Source organism: Talpa europaea (assembly GCF_964194135.1).
Source record: "Talpa europaea genome assembly, chromosome: 1".
Taxonomy (NCBI): domain Eukaryota; kingdom Metazoa; phylum Chordata; class Mammalia; order Eulipotyphla; family Talpidae; genus Talpa; species Talpa europaea.
Window position 1 is genome coordinate 108,890,118 of NC_140073.1, and position 15,994 is coordinate 108,906,111.

General features: G+C 37.4%; 1 protein-coding gene across 1 annotated transcript in view; it reads left to right on the forward strand.

The window, feature by feature from the left end:
* Window positions 1-5,299, forward strand: part of MYO3B (myosin IIIB) — a gene marked incomplete at its 3' end in the record, with an annotated part of 364,997 nt that extends 359,698 nt beyond the window's left edge. The window contains exons 31-33 of the mRNA XM_084258155.1: window positions 3,919-4,025; window positions 4,400-4,446; window positions 5,161-5,299. Of these exons, the coding sequence (XP_084114281.1) occupies window positions 3,919-4,025; window positions 4,400-4,446; window positions 5,161-5,299 (293 nt within the window). The remainder of the gene's footprint in view (window positions 1-3,918; window positions 4,026-4,399; window positions 4,447-5,160) is intronic.
* Between the last annotated feature and the right edge of the window lie 10,695 nt (window positions 5,300-15,994).

Below are 15,994 nucleotides of genomic sequence, written 5' to 3' on the forward strand. Positions count from 1 at the left end.
AAATATTTCTCATGTTTCTAGTTTTTTCCTGCTTCAAAAAGCATTATCATATCCATCCCTGCAGGCATTTTCTTTTGGTTTATCTCACTGGAGCGTGTTCCTTGAAACAGGTTGCTTAGCTTTTGTTCCTTATTGTCAAGTTTGAAGTTCCAAAGAGGTGGTGAATAAGGACTTGTATCCCTGGGACCCTTCCCATTTGTTTTTTGACCTTTTGATTTATCCCAATTAATAGAAAGGTAATAGTAATTGTTTAAACTTTTCATCAGGGTGACTGAATATCTTCTATATCTCGTTTTGTAATTATATTTCAACATATATAATTTTTTTCTATCTTTCTCTTGCCTCAGCCTTTCTAAATTATGGGTAATAGATTTTGTGTGTATATATATTTTTGTTATTTTTATCTTTCCATTGTACTTTCTCTCATCTTAGTTTTGTTACTATACATCACATAAAATATTTTACCTTAATATAATCAAACCCATCCATGTCACTAATATCTTCTTCCACAGTTAAGATAGTCCATTTCTTTCTAAGGTTTTTATGGGAATGCCTAAAATGTTTAACAATATAATTCATCTGGAATTTATTGTAGTCTGTGAGAACCAAGATATACATTGAGAAAAGCAAAAGATTTAAAATTTTAAAAATCTATTTTGAGTGCTGCAGCATTAGCTTATAGGCTTAAGAAAGTCACTTAATCTCTTAAGACTCAGTGCCCCCTACTCAACTGAAGGCAGAGACTTTGTCTAATTTCCATTTATCTTCCCCACAATATCCAGCAAAGTACCTTTCACATAGGATGAAAATTATAAACTCTGCATTTAAGTTATATTTTTTGCATATTGCTTTCAAGTTATTCCAACAACATTTATTTAAAAATGGTTCATTTCCCAATTATTTATGTGATTGTTAGACTTAGTTATAGGTCAGTGATACCCAGATTTATTCCAGTAGCAAAGTATCTGGAAGCAATAACATTCTTTGCAATAGGGATATATTAAAGTTAAAATAATGAAATTTAAATTTTGATACTAAGTTAGATAGCTGCCTATACCAGACTTTAGTATAATATAAATATCACATGATCAGAAAGCATTATTTTTTTGTGCAAGTAATGTTAAACTTGGAAAAACTCTATCTAATGACTTAATTCCTTCTCAGAACCAGGAAAAGAATACCCATACATGGAACAGTAAATTTGTCAAGAACAAAGGTTGAAAACCACATCTTACATTAAGCATTCCCAGTTGAGAATATAAATAAAAGCCTATGATCAAGTGTAAACACTATATAAAGACCAACTGAACTGGGCTGAACTCCAGCTGAACCCCAAAACTATTTAAGATCCGTCTTTGAATTGCCAAGGTTGGAATTCCTGTGTTATTAGAAAGCCTGAGGGAAAGTCCATGTCAGATCTCCAGTGCATGTTCACACCAGCAGCCTTCACTCTAGAAACTTCTGTTTGTTAATCTACAAATCAGAAAGGAGATAACACAAAATGCCCTCAAAACATCATGTTCTGTAGTACAGAATGTGGACTTCACACAGCAGGCAATAGGCGAGTACATTGGTACTATTAGAAAGGACCATTTCAATTCGGGTTCCTTGTACTCTGAAGATAATGCCTGTGTAAGAGGCTGGAATCCTGCCCTCTGCACAGAGTTCTTGAACATGTAGAAAGGAGGGCTATTAAGGCTATATTGGGACCTCTGTAAACAACATCATTTTGCTATACTAATATTTTTTCCTGGAGCTTACTTTTACTAGGACCTTTGAATTTAAGAAATGTTTCATGTTAATGTAAATGGAACAGGAAGGGATTATGCTAAGCAGAAATAAGTCAAAAAGAGAAAATCAAATAATGGAAGGTGTCACTTATATGTGGAATATAGAGGAACCAGACAAAGGGTCAAAAGCCAAACTCAGAAACTAGCCCTTGAAAGTTGACTGTAGAAATGAAGTGTTCACAGGTGGAGAGCAAGAGGGAGGGGCAGGCACACAGTGGGGTGAGGGCACAATGGACTGTGGTGTGGACTCTGGGTGCTTTGGTGGTGGGAGTGCTATGGTAATAGCACTGGAAGAAGATCCTATACTTCAGAATACAAACAATGTAAACCAGTGTTTGAAGGAGAGAAAGACGACAGGAGGTAAGAGGTCTAGCCTTGGGTCCCTGCTCTGCCACTTAATCTGGAATGAGTCATTCAACATTTAGGGGCCTCAGTTTCCATCTCTAAAATACTGTTTAGAATGGACAGTTCCTGAATCCTGGGTGGTTCTAGTAGTCTTGTTAAAACATAGATAAGTTCTAATTCAAGAAAAATAAAAATGCAGGGCCTCCCCGGTGGCGCAGCGGTTGAGCGCTGGGTTGCGAAGCTGCCTGCGGCCTCTGCGGCGCCAGTTCGATCCCCGGCTGCTCCCGGCCACCGGAGGAGGGTCCCACATGGCGCGCAGACCTCTCCTGCCGCCCGCTGCTCCCCTCAGCAGTGTACTTCGGTCCTTCTGCCTGCTCTGTTCCCGGGTCTGGCTCTGGTGAATTCTCTCACCCTCCGGCGCTTCTGACTGTACCCAGTGCATGTATAAACAAAACAAACAAACAAATAAATAAATAAATAAATAAACATGCCTCTATAAAAAAAAAATAAATAAAAATGCAAACCCCCATAGTTTGGAAAGTGATGATTTATTATTCATAATGGTCTTTGCTGAATCATTCTTCACTTAGAAAATTCCCCCAGAATTTCCCTAAATAGTAGAAATCTCCAACTTTTTTGAGAATAGCTTTTGATATAATTGGTCCAGTAAGTGGTATCTCTTCTCTAAACTGTGTTTATGAACAACATTCTTTGGCAGCATGTGCACATGTATGTGTGTGTGTGTGTTTTGGCAAGATGTTAAGAACTGCTAAATTCTGATTCAGATACAGTGACAAAAGGACAGAAGATTTCACAAAAAAAAGCATCTGCTTGAAAGGGAAATTAATCATGACTTCATTGGACACATGGGTTTTTAAAAAAAAAAAAAAAAAAGATTTATTCACACAAGAACTGGAGCACAGGCCAAAGGTGCAGGCAGTGAAAGAATTCGCCAGAAACAGAGTGGGGAACAGAACAGGCAGACTGACAAATACACTGCTGAGGAGATCAGCGGGCAAGACAGGAGAGGACTGCCACACCATGTGGGTAGCTCCCTGGTCTGCTGGGGATCAAACTCATGCTGCAGAGGCTGCGGATAGCTTCACAGCGCTGTGTTTAACCCCTTGTGCCACCAGAGAGGCCCCAGTGTACTCCTGGTCCAGGGTTCTGAAATAAGGACTAACACGGAGAGGTGCTCCATGAAATCGTGCAATCCTTTTCCTTTCTCCTTCCACTACCTCCAGAGATTGCACGGATCAATGACATTGTTCAAAGCATTTCAGTAAATACTAGCTCAAGCCATTTTCCTCTCTAAAATATATCCCACCAAAAAGTTTGCTTCTCATCTACCCAAGAGTGTGTGTGTTCCAGATGTCTTTGAACTCTCACTGTAGGATATGGTGCACACTATCCCAGATTGCCTTCATTGTCCTCAGTATCCCACTAAAGGGGCACTCACTCTGTTCTACAAAGCTGACCACCAACCTCTACTTCACCACAGTGGACAAACCAATTTGCTTTCTGTCACTCTTGACTGCTGATTCAGATAAGAAAGATGAAGGCAAAGTTACAATGACCCCTTGTTTACACTTAGCAATTCCTGCATGTGTGTGGGTGGGTGGGGGGAGCTGGATGTCATTTCTCCTAATATCAGCAAAGTTTAATGTGCCCTTTAAAGTGGGACACAGTCTCTACTAAATGCATTTATATAGAGAGCAATTTTTCACTTAATTTTCCCAACACCTCAGTTAGTTTACAATAAAGTTTTGCTGTCTTGTTGCAGGTTCAGAAAATGGTCTTGCACAGAAGCAGAGAACACCTCGCCGAAGATGTCAGCAGCCTAAAATGTTGAGTAGCCCCGAGGACACTGTATACTATAACCAGCTAAATGTGAGTTCAAAGTGGCCATAAAGCTGCTTCGCCAGCTTTGTTTCCAGTTAATAATTCTGTTATTAATACCTGTTCCAGCCCCTCCAGCCCCACCCCCACTCTCTTATGCTCTCCTCTTGAACATGTGCTTAGGCTCTTTATCTGTTGCTTTCATGTCAGGATGTCTGCCTTCACGGTGAATAATTGATGTGGTTTATCAAAGACGAGCAAGATGCATGCTTCATCAGGCTCACTTGAGCCCTTTGATCAAAAAAATTATGCTGTGACTTCTGATATTATCAGCATCTGCTTGCATTCAACACAAAATCACTTTGAATTAAAAATTAACGACTTGCTGCTTTGCTTTGACTGTGTGTTCTTGGCCCTCTCCACAGGGAACTCTAGAATATCAAGGGAGCAAGAGGAAGCCAAGAAAACTTGGGTAAATATCTGTCTTCTTAGTTCTAAGCAACTGTAAACAGAAGGGGTCCTTTCTGATATTACAGAAAATTCAAAACTTTCCACAGAGACTTCTAAAATTATGCAGAGGGGATATTGCCACTATTATTGACACTGGAAACTATTTTTCACAGTAGCAAGTATATAAAACTCGAATCTATTCTGTCCAAAAAGGCTGGAATTGGCACCTAAAGGCAAATGTTATTTCTCATAAGTATCCCAGGGAATTGTACTTTCCTCATCATGGGAGACATGTAGCAGGTTATACAAACTCTCTGACAAATGAGAGCACTCCAGGCAGCCCAAATAGACCACTTCCAACCCCATTCCCCTACCCGTGAGCCTTAAAGGTACACAAAGGAAAAGCTCCCCCAGCAGTTACACAGGGATTTTAAGAGTTTGTGATTCATTTGATTGCTGTCATTTCAACTGAGCGTGGCAGTGATGTAGATAATTGGTCCTAGTTTGAGAACTAGAGGATGTCAGAGGAGAACTTTCTCATATAGAAAGAACCAGAAGGACATAGACAAGTGAAAGACTATCGATCAGACACCAGTTCTGTGCTGGAAGACCCTGAGCTACCCTAAGCTGTCCTCCCCCTCCAGTGTTGGGACCTGATTCTGTTCCCAGTGCTCACACAACTTTGCTGCCCTGATGACTAGTGTCTTTTCTGCTATAATTCTTTTCTTTATTGCAGCCAAATCAAAGTGCTTGATGGGGAAGATGAATATTACAAATCTTTGTCACCTGTGGACTCTATCCCTGAGGAAGACAGATCAGCTCACCCTTTCTTTTTTTCCTCATCCTCAAAAGGAGCATCTTTTGCTCAGCATTGAGCAGTATTTCCTGCCCCCAAAGTCTGCTGAGGATGAGAAAATCATGGCAATTAACTGATTATTATTTAGTAAGAAAGTACTGCAATGTGGTCACATTTTTTGGGCACCTGATCTACGCTGAAGCCTTATGAACAATTCCTAACCATTTTCTCTGCCTCCATCATACACCCACACTTGCTGTGCAGCCTGAGCTGGGCAGTCCCTCCTTTTCTCATCCCATGAATTGATACCTATATGTCACAAAGCACATCTCCACCCTAGCAATAACTATCATTCGTGTCCCCAATGTCTAAGAAGGTAATAGTGATGACATTAGCTAATTGTGAACAATGCTATTTATTTTTCCCCCAAAATCAATCTACACAGAATCTATCCTTGTAGAAATCCAGGAGGAGTCCCTTTCTACCAAAGCTCCCTTCCCCTTTCCTGCTCTAGCTCTCCCAGTGTCAGGGATCGCTAAGGGCCCCTCTCCTGAAGGAGTGCACTCAAGGTCTCCTAGGCCAAGTTAATGTGTTTAAGGAAGAGATCTAAATCTTTCATGTTTTTTTCTATAAGTCAAATGAACCACTGTCTTATCAACTATTATGCTGATAAAGACTTTGCCTCTTTATTCCCATTACCTCCGTCACTTTAGCAGTTAAAAGAAAGGAGTAAAAGAGAAAGAAAATTTGGATCTGTCAGACAGAGCTCCATTAGACTGTGGTTGGCTGTGGGAGAAGGACCTTGTCTTGTCCATATTTGTATGCACAGAGCCTCACACAGTGTCTGGCACTAAGTGAACATTCAATAAATGCCCACCCTTGAATGAATGGAGAGACTTCACTTAGTTACACAAACATAGCTGACAGGAAAGTTTCTTTCAATTATTTAGTATACATGCTTAATCACTTTTCTTATGCCATAGTTCTGCGTTTTCAGTTAAGGTTAAGCTATCCTTGTTATAATGATGTTATACCATTATTATAGTACTCAATATGATGCAATACCATAAACATTTTTGAGCATCTACTACATTCACAATAATATGTAAGATTACTATGTGATGTAAAAACCCTACAACATCCTTCCTCTAGAGCAGAGGTTCTCAACACTTTTCTTACTTTGAAATACTTGACAGGGAGTGCACATGGGAATACCCAGATTTTGAGAAAAACTTGAGGAAATAGAAAAGAGTTGTTTACAGAATTTTAAAGGGGGAGTTTCAACAAACATTCATAATGAAACAAGGTAATTTAAAGATCTCAGAAATTATAGTTTTATAAGAAAAAGAAATAGATATAGCCAATTATTCTATACTTCAAACTTTTTTTAAAAATTAGTCTTGATTTTTTTCCAAATCTTTAATCCAAAAGTAATGTTTATAAGGCTTGCGAGAAGAGCAGAAAAAAACATAAATTTACTGTTTAGGAGATAACATCTAAAACATATGTATTTTAACATTATTATTAATATATGCTTTTGGAAATTTCACTTTTATCGTTGATTCATCTACTTTTGATTTGATAATTGCTGCTTTTCAAATTGTTGAAAGAAATTGTTCAAATTGTTCATAACTTCCTACTTAAACCCATAATATAATTGTATACATGCCTTTCTTCAAATGAAACTATATAAAGTTTAAGAGGAAATAGAAGTAATTGTAATATCAGAAGTTCTGCAATATTTAGTCTTTGTTACAACAGTAACTCCTAACAATACGTTAGAAATAGTGTTCACTATCATCTTATCATAGATAAGCAGACTATAGATATTATTTTTGGGTTAGTCATAATGCCATAAATCCAAAAAAGCAATTCTTAAATCCAGTAAATGAGAATGATGTGACCTAGAATTTCTTATGTGTCTTATTAGATTTATCAAAGTAGTATGCACATGGCAAAAATAAAAATCAAATAACCCCAAGGGTTTATAGTGGAAAGCAATCTTCTTTGTGTCCCCAGTAGGATCATACTATCTTAGTAACCATTTTTAAATTATTTCTAATTTTAATTCTTTACATGGTTTCTATCATATCTCCAAATATTTTATATATTCTTGATTTTTATAATTTTATACATTGTTGAGTTATCACTTTAGATAATATCTATTCTCCCCCTTATAAAAGATATGCATTTATCTCAATTCTCCCTCCCCTCTGTCTTCTTTCAGTGCTTACAATTTTATGTTTAAGTTTTTGTTGATTGCCTTCTAAACTTTAAATTGTTTAAACACCTATTTTTATGCCATTGATTTTAAATAGTATTTCTAGAGGATACCTGGCATGAAGAAAACCAACAGATTGAATGATAATGTCAAGACCAATAGAACAACTGATCCTGGACAAAGTAGAAATAATGCTGAGAATAAAACAATATTTTGAAACTTTGCGCTGCTGTTTCTTCCTTTGTTTTGGCTCATCTACAGATATGCTTTCATCTACTTTGTAAAATTTCTTTTTTAAAGGTTTATTATTTATGCATATAAGAACTGGGGTACAGGCCAGAAGTATGGGGGTATGAAAGGATTCACCAGAGACAGAGTGGGGAGCAGAACAGGCACATCTTCTGAAATACACTGCTGAGGGGAGCAGTGGTTGAGACAGGAGAGGTCTGCCAAGCCATGTGGGTCAGCTCCCTGGCTGACTGGGGATTGAACTCCTGCTGCAGTGGCTGGTGGGTGATAGCTTGATAGCACTGTTTAACCCCTGCGCCACCAGGGAGGCCCATTTGGAAACTTTAAATAAATTGAATCATGTAGTATTTCATTTTGAGGGGTCTTGTTTATCTTATGTAGTATTTGTGAGATTCATCTACATTATGCATTGTAAATGTAGTTCATTCACTTTCATGACTGTATAGTATTCTAGTATAAGAATATGCCATAATTGATTTAGCCAGTCTAATTTTGATAGACAAATATGAATGATTTCCTATTTGGGAATATTTTGGAAATTGCTGCTGTGAATGTTGTTGTATATGTCTCAGTGTATATTTGCATACATTTCTGTTGGCACCCATTGTTGTGCATTCTCAACAACTTTTGCTATTACCAGTCTTCTTCATGTAGATACTCTGATGTATGTATGGTAGAACCCCACTGTGATTATAGCTTACATATTGCTATTTAATAGTGATATTGAATGCATTTTATGTGTTTAATGGTCATTTAGATACTTTATAATATGCCTTTTCAAATGGGCAAAATGTTGTTTTTTAAATTTGAAGAAATGTATTATATACTGTCATATATTGCGAATATTTTCTCCACTAGGTGGTTTGCCCTTCCAGTGTCTTAAAGTTCTTTTTGATGAAAAAAAGTTTGTAACTATAAGTAATAGAACTTACCAATCTTTTACTTTTTGATAGTACTGATTTATGACCTGTTAAGAAATCTTGCCCTCCCCAAATGTCATAAAGATACTTTGCCTTTAGGATCTTCTGGAAGAATTAATCTTGTATTTTCATATCTAGATATTTACCCAGAATTTGTTTTACAAATGGTATGTAGTAAGGGTCAATTTTTGTGTTTTCTGCATGAATAGTCAGTGGCCCCATCCCCATTTAATGAAATAGCCATCCTTTTCCTACTGCTCAAAAATCCAACCACTTATAGAAATCAAGTGTTTATTAATATGTGTTTAGATTCTCTATTCTGTTCCATTGATCTGTTTATTATTCTTTGTCTTGAAATTAAATACTTTTGTAAAAAGTACATGGCAGATCAAGTCCTCCAACATTAATTTTCTTCCCCAAGAAACCTCTGATAAGTCCAGGATTTTTGCATATTTTTAGAATCAAATAGTCAATGTCTTTATAAAGAAAACAAGATTTCTTTGGAATCATCTTTAATCTATGTCAATTTGGAAGGAATTGTCATGTTCATAATATTGATTTGTTTGATCCATGAACAGTTCTATTTTTCTATTAATTTAGTTATTCCTCTCAAAAATGATTTACAATTCTACATGAGAAGTCTTACATATATTTTATCAGTTATATTCCTGTGTACCACAGATAACTTGTTATTTAAAAGTTGCCTTTTACTTTTTATTTTCTATTCATTGCCTGCTATAGATTGAACATTTGTGTTCCCCCAGAATTCATATACTGAAACCTATTCTCTAATGTGTTGGTATTGGATGTGGGGCTTTGGGAAAGTGAATATGTCATGAGGATAGAACCTTCATGAATGTGACTATACCCTCATAGGAGAGATCCTACACAGCTCATTTGTCCCTTCCGCTACAGGAAAAAGACCACTATCTATGAAGCAGGAAGCTCCCTGTCACCAGACATTGAATCTACCACTGCCTTGATCTTAGACTTCCTAGACTCCAGAACTGTAAGAAATATTTGTTGTTTAAGTTTCCCACTTTATGGCATTTTGGTATAGCACCCTGAACAGACTAGACATGCTGTTTTATGAAAACAATATTTTGCATTGTATTTGAGGTCCATCAACTTGGCTAAGTTTATTCATTAATCCCAGCAAAGTTATTAGAGATATCTTTGCATTATGTACATAAACAATTACACCTCTGCAAATAACCATAGATTTTTTTCTTCCCTTTCATTATTTATACCTTGCTTCTCTTCTTATATTAGTTATCTATTGATACATTAAAAACCATCCCAAATCAATCACATGTTTCTCACAAGCCTATGGATTAGCTATTTCTGCTGATTTGAACTAGCCTTGCCTGGACTCATGTTCAGCTAAGCAACTTTGCTAATATGTCTGAATATCTCACATGTCTAGGGCCGTATCAGGGACAGCTAAGTCAGTACTAGTCTACATGGTTTCATCCTCCAACTGGCTATTATCCCCAAAGGCAGTGGCAGGATCACTAGTATAGATGGGGAGGAGATAAAGGGGAAGAGAGGGGCAGGGAGAGAGGTGTGTCTTGCTGCTCAGAACTGGCACATTGTCAATTCCACCATATTTTTTCTGTTAACCAAAGCAAAACACAAAGCCAGCTCAGAATGAAGAGCTGGATAAATAGAGTACATCTTTTGTGGGAGGGGATGCAAAGTAATTTACATTGCAAAGGGCATATAAATAAGAGAGAAGGATTGGAACTGTTTTTGTAATCAATCTTTCCCATTGGCCTAAGATTTCCAGTACAGAACTGATTAGGAAGGTTAATAGTCGACACTCTTTTTCCTAATGAAAGGAAATCTTTTCAATATTTTAGTATTAATCATGATATTCACTGATTCTTTCTATTCCTAAAAGGTTTTTTTCTTATAAGTGGATGTTTGATTTTTATAAAATGCTGGTTCTTTATATACTTAAATAATCCTGTGGTTTTTTTTCTCCTATATTTTGTTAATGTAATGAGTTACTCTGGTTTTATAATGTGAAACTAAACCTGCATTCATGAAATTCAATGTCTTTAATCAGATGTATTTTAAATTTTGTCCTAATTTACTATTTGACCTCAAGAAGCGGGCAGTTTGAATCACCTAGTCCTTTGTTCCTGGAAGCAGGTATCTTCTTCTATTCATTTCTCATGTCCCAGAAATATGTTGAAATCTCTCTTCTCTTCGTAATGCCCTCTTCCATTTTCATCATTATTTTGAGTTTGTTCTTTTTAGTTCTTCTTTATCATCATATAACTGCACTCTCAGAAAATAGAAGATACAAATATACACATGCTATATCTGCCATGTAACATGCAACCTGTCCTGCTTAAAATTACTTTTAAGTAAATCAAATTTAGAAGTGTCATTATTTGAACTATTATTTTTATACTAGCTTTATTGAGATACCATACAATTCAGTTTTAAGATGTATGATTCAATACATTTAAGTAAATTGTTTTTCCACAATTCATGACTAATCTCCAGATACTACTCTTTTAATACACTATCGTTGAGTTCATTTCGGTGCTTACAATATAGAGGGGGAGATGTGGCACATGCGTGGATATTTATAGTAGGAAATGGCAGAGAAAATAAATCAGAGGAGGGAGCATAAAAGAATGTTTCGTTAAGGAATCAGTATTTAACCTGAATCTTGACTAGTGGGTAGAGCAAAGGTAGGACAAACTGGCTTCTATAAAGTGAGACACAAGGACTGTGGGAATTAAAGAAAGAGGCCCTCTCCCTTCCCAACCCCATTCCAAGTGCCCTTGTGCAACTGGGACACCAGGAGTGTCCTGGAAAAATCTAGTCACACTATAGCAGGAGGAACATTCAGGTCTTGTTCTGGTTTGGCTAGAACATAAAGTAAGTCATAAAACTTCGGCAGTTGATTATGAAGGACCTTGAAAACTGTGCTAAGGATATCGTACTCAATTTAAGAATATAAGAAGAGCAAGGCAAAACCACTGGAGATTTTTGTTCAGAGGAATGAATGCCATGAACAGAGTTGGGATTTGGGAAGAATTTGTAGGCTGTAGTGTGAAGGGGAGAAGAGAGAGACAATGAGGTCAGTTGGAAGATTTATATCATAGTTCAGCAAAGGTAATGAAAGATAAGCTGGATTGATAGAAGGAGAATCTAAAGGGATGTGAAATCAATATATGCTGCAAAAATATCACATAGCTATTCGGCGGTGAGGTTTAGGGAAAGAATGTGTGAAAGTCATGAGAATAAATGAAAGGGATAAGAGGGTCACAGAAACCTAGCAGCCTTCACCTCCAGAGGACAGAGAGACTTGTTGGGGTCGAGAAATAACTTTTTCCTTCCAAAAATGAAAGAAATCGAAGGAGATTCCTGGTGCCTAACTCAACCCAAGAGCCATCAGAATAGCAGTTGCTAAACCAGGGTTTCTCCAAGTGCCTCCTGGCTCAATACATCAAAGTCATCTGGGGAGCTTGCTGAAGCCAGTGTTTTTCTGGGCCCGCCGGACCTAGAGGGTCAGAAGCTCTGGAGGCGGGTGAGGGAAAAGGTCTTTATTCCAAGTGATTCCCATGAGCAAACTAATATGAAAAACCCTGGTTAAATTTACATTTTAAGTGTATTTACATTCTTTAAGTGAACTGAAACACTGGTTTAAGCAAGTGTGGAAAATATTAGAATGGGGTTTATTGTCACTCAATTCCTTAAAGTACCATCTCAAGTGACAAAAATTTACCTTGGAATGAGTATCTTTCTCCCCTCCTTCCTTCTCTCCAAATTCCCTCTCTCTCCCCACTCTTCATCCCTCTCTTCTTCCTTCCTGCGACATAGACCTAGCACCAAAAACTACGAAGTAACTGCATCAGTGACCACAACAAAGACTAAAGGTCAGATTCAGAGCCATCAGATTCAAGCCAGGACTAAGCATTAACTCAAGGCTAAGAAAATGTCACTGAAAAGATAAAAGCAGAAAGGATAAAATATTTACATTTTGTTGTAAACATTTCTTTACTATTTAAACATATATTACCTTCAATCTGTAAAGATTAACAAAACTGGCAAAATTTATCCCTGAAGAGCCTCCCTGGTGACACAAGGGGTTAATTCTCAGCACTATGAAGCTATCAGCCACTACTGCAGCACAAGTTGGATCCCTGGCCAGGGAGCTGACCCACATGGCACAGCAGACCTCTCCTGTCTCCCCCGCTAGCCCCCTCAGCAGTGCATTTCAGTAGATCTGCCTGTTCTTCTCCTCACTCTGTCTCTGGTGAACCCTCTCACACACACCCCCACACTCACACACCTCTGGCCTACACTCCAGTTCTTCTACACAAAAACAAATAACATAAAAATCTTACAATAATTCTTTAAAATAAATTATTTTATTTTATAATTCTTTAAAATAAAAAAATTAGTAAAATACACCAAAATAAAGGGGAAGGATAAATGAAAGAGCATGTAAGAACATATGTTAAATCCTGAGCCACAGTTTTTTCTGCTTCCTTCTTGACTATATGGAAAATATATGTTGATGCTAAGACAAACATCACACATTGCCAGGGAAAGTCTCCTGCTAAGTGGAGGAACTAATTCAGCCTCAGCTAATGGTAAACAACTGAAGGGGGAAATACTAGAAAGAGATTTAAATCAACAGGCTATCTATAAATGATGAATATTTTAAGTCATGCAAAATATAAAGCCTATATGGGAAAATATTTAAATGCAAATAGAAAACATTTCCTCCTGAGAAAGGAAAGTAGTCTCCAAGTGGGCAGAAAGGGCATAGAGAACTCTTAATCATGTACATTACTGTGTGGTAAGTCAATCCCTGTTTAGCCATATGAATGAAGAAAAAATAGCAGGACATCAGCCAATGTATAAATCAAAACTAGCATTAGTATTAGACTTTGGACTATATTTTGAGTCAATTATTTTAACAGGGATGGTGTAATCTGTTCTGAGAATTCACCAGAATTCAAACAAAATATTCACTTAATCAGGAAATATTTAGCAGATCTTTATTTTGTGCACTGTCATGGTGTGACAAAGACTTGGGCTTTATAACAACTTAGAATATACTCCTTCCCATTTATGTAACACTTTTCCAAAATAAATTTATCGCATTGTATTCATCAATTGAGTGAATCTTTATCAAACTCCCACTACGTATTAAGCACTGCCTTGGGAATCTGCCAGTAAACACATAGATAAAAACAAACATGAAAATCTCTGACCCCTCCCCCACGAAGCTTCAGTTTAGATTGGAGGACGGCCATTAGCAGTAAACAATAAATGGATCAACTGCATAGTATATCTAGACTGAACAAACATTCCAGTTTACTCAAGATCATCTCAGATTCTGTGCATTATCATGCCCCCCCCATTCCAATTGGTGTTTCCTTTTGCCCTCAAGAGTGTTTTATTTGGTTATTAGATTATATGTTCACTCTATGTTTGAAGATGAAAAGGGCCTTGGAGAATAGGAGAGCAAAGAATGAACTGCAATTTTAACAGGGTCAAGATGGTTCTGAATGAACAAGAGATATTTAAGTTAAGATTTGAAGGAGCTGAATGTGTTGGCCAAAAAGATGATTTTTAAAATTTATATTCTGACCACTGGATCACCATCCATTTTTCTTTCATTCTGGAAGGACATTATTACTAAGGAGAGTAACTACCACTGCTTCCAGTGCTTTGACAAAACATTTCATATTTTCAGGGCACCCATTATATCCCTGGGGGTAGCAGCTTTCTATTAGTTTCCTGTGGCTGATCCAAGAAATAAGGCATAACACAGATTTCCAAAGAAATTATGATGCCATGAAAGAGTTTGAGAAGATGAGGAAGGCTGGTTTCTTTCAGAGTACAAAGTAATTTTGGTATATAAGAGAATTTCTTTGGGTTAAGCTTCACTAGAACTATCTTCCTAAACTATGAAACATGAATATATAGGCTAAGGAATAGTTTCTATTGAGATAAACAATTAACAAAAATATACATACTTTTTATATATAACTATATCCTTTTTCTAAAACATTGATACCAAGGGTAAAAAGTTAATTTCCTTTCTCCTCACCCCCCCAACTTAGTCCTACAATTAAACAATTTATTATATACATTTTCAAGCATATATATATAATTTGTTTTAAAACATAAATGTCATACATACTATGCATACTATGTAGCATTCGTGAATCAACAACTTATTGATGGTTTCACAATAATATATATGCATAATAGTCTGCTGTGTAGATATGCCCCCTTCCTACCTGTAAACTACCTCTACATCTAAATCAAATTTGCTCTAGTAAAAGGGAGAAGTGAGAGATTTGGGGGGAGGTTAGGGGTGGAGGAAGGAGACAGCAGTTAAACTTTTCTTGGTAACTGAGTTGATACTACCAATAACACTCCACACTTCTTGAGGACTAAGCAATTTTTTTTCCTGAAAGGATTTTGTGAATGCATGGGAGAGGGATGGGTCAGTTTTCTTTGGCAGCTGCCTTCCTCTCAAGAGCCAGAACATTGCTCAACTTGTCTTTCTTCCTCCTGTCACTGATGTGTGTCCCCACCCTTTTCTTGATGAAACAGAGAGCCCACTTGTCAATGGCACCCGGCTCACAGGGGGCTGTGCCCTATGCTACACGAATCATGTCCCACATGAACTTGATGAGGCTCCTCCAGCGGTGGCTATGTCTCGACTTACGTTCTTTGTCACCTTGTGGCCCTTGTTGAGGCCCTGGGGTAGCCAGAGCCATGACTACTGCTTTTCAATGACTGCTGAGCTGGAAGGGTCCAGCAATTTTCTAGAGTAAAAATATGCAGAGGAACAAGGGTAACCTCAAGGCAAGCAAAGCAGGTTAGGACTCTAAGAATACTATTTCTCCAAAATGCAGAAATTGATCATCTCAACAGAAGTGAAATCAGTGAAGAAGTATTTAAGAGATCTTACGGGAATGCTATGAAAGCCCTCGATTCAGTTCCCACCTTCATGGGGGTGCTAATTCCTTTCACCCTGCAAACAGGAAAGGGAAGAGAGGGGAGACGTCACTGAAATTAAGGATTAATTTTTATTTTGTTTCTCCTCCTCCTTCCCCATCCCCACCTGAGGACTGGGGCCACCCTGATGATGACAGACCAACCTGAGGGTATCTTTAGGGATAAAAGACTAGGGAGAAGGTCACAATTCATGATAAAAGCAATTCTCTCTGACCAGTGTATTGTGAACTAAAGTTGGTTATGTCAAATTTAAGTGTGTAATTCACTTTGGGAGAAACTAGTCCTATAACAACTAATTTTATGTGTCTGTCAGCAAGCACTGCTTTGGTAAAGAGGCCATATCAGTAAGACCTTTATAGAAACAGATTCAGAATAT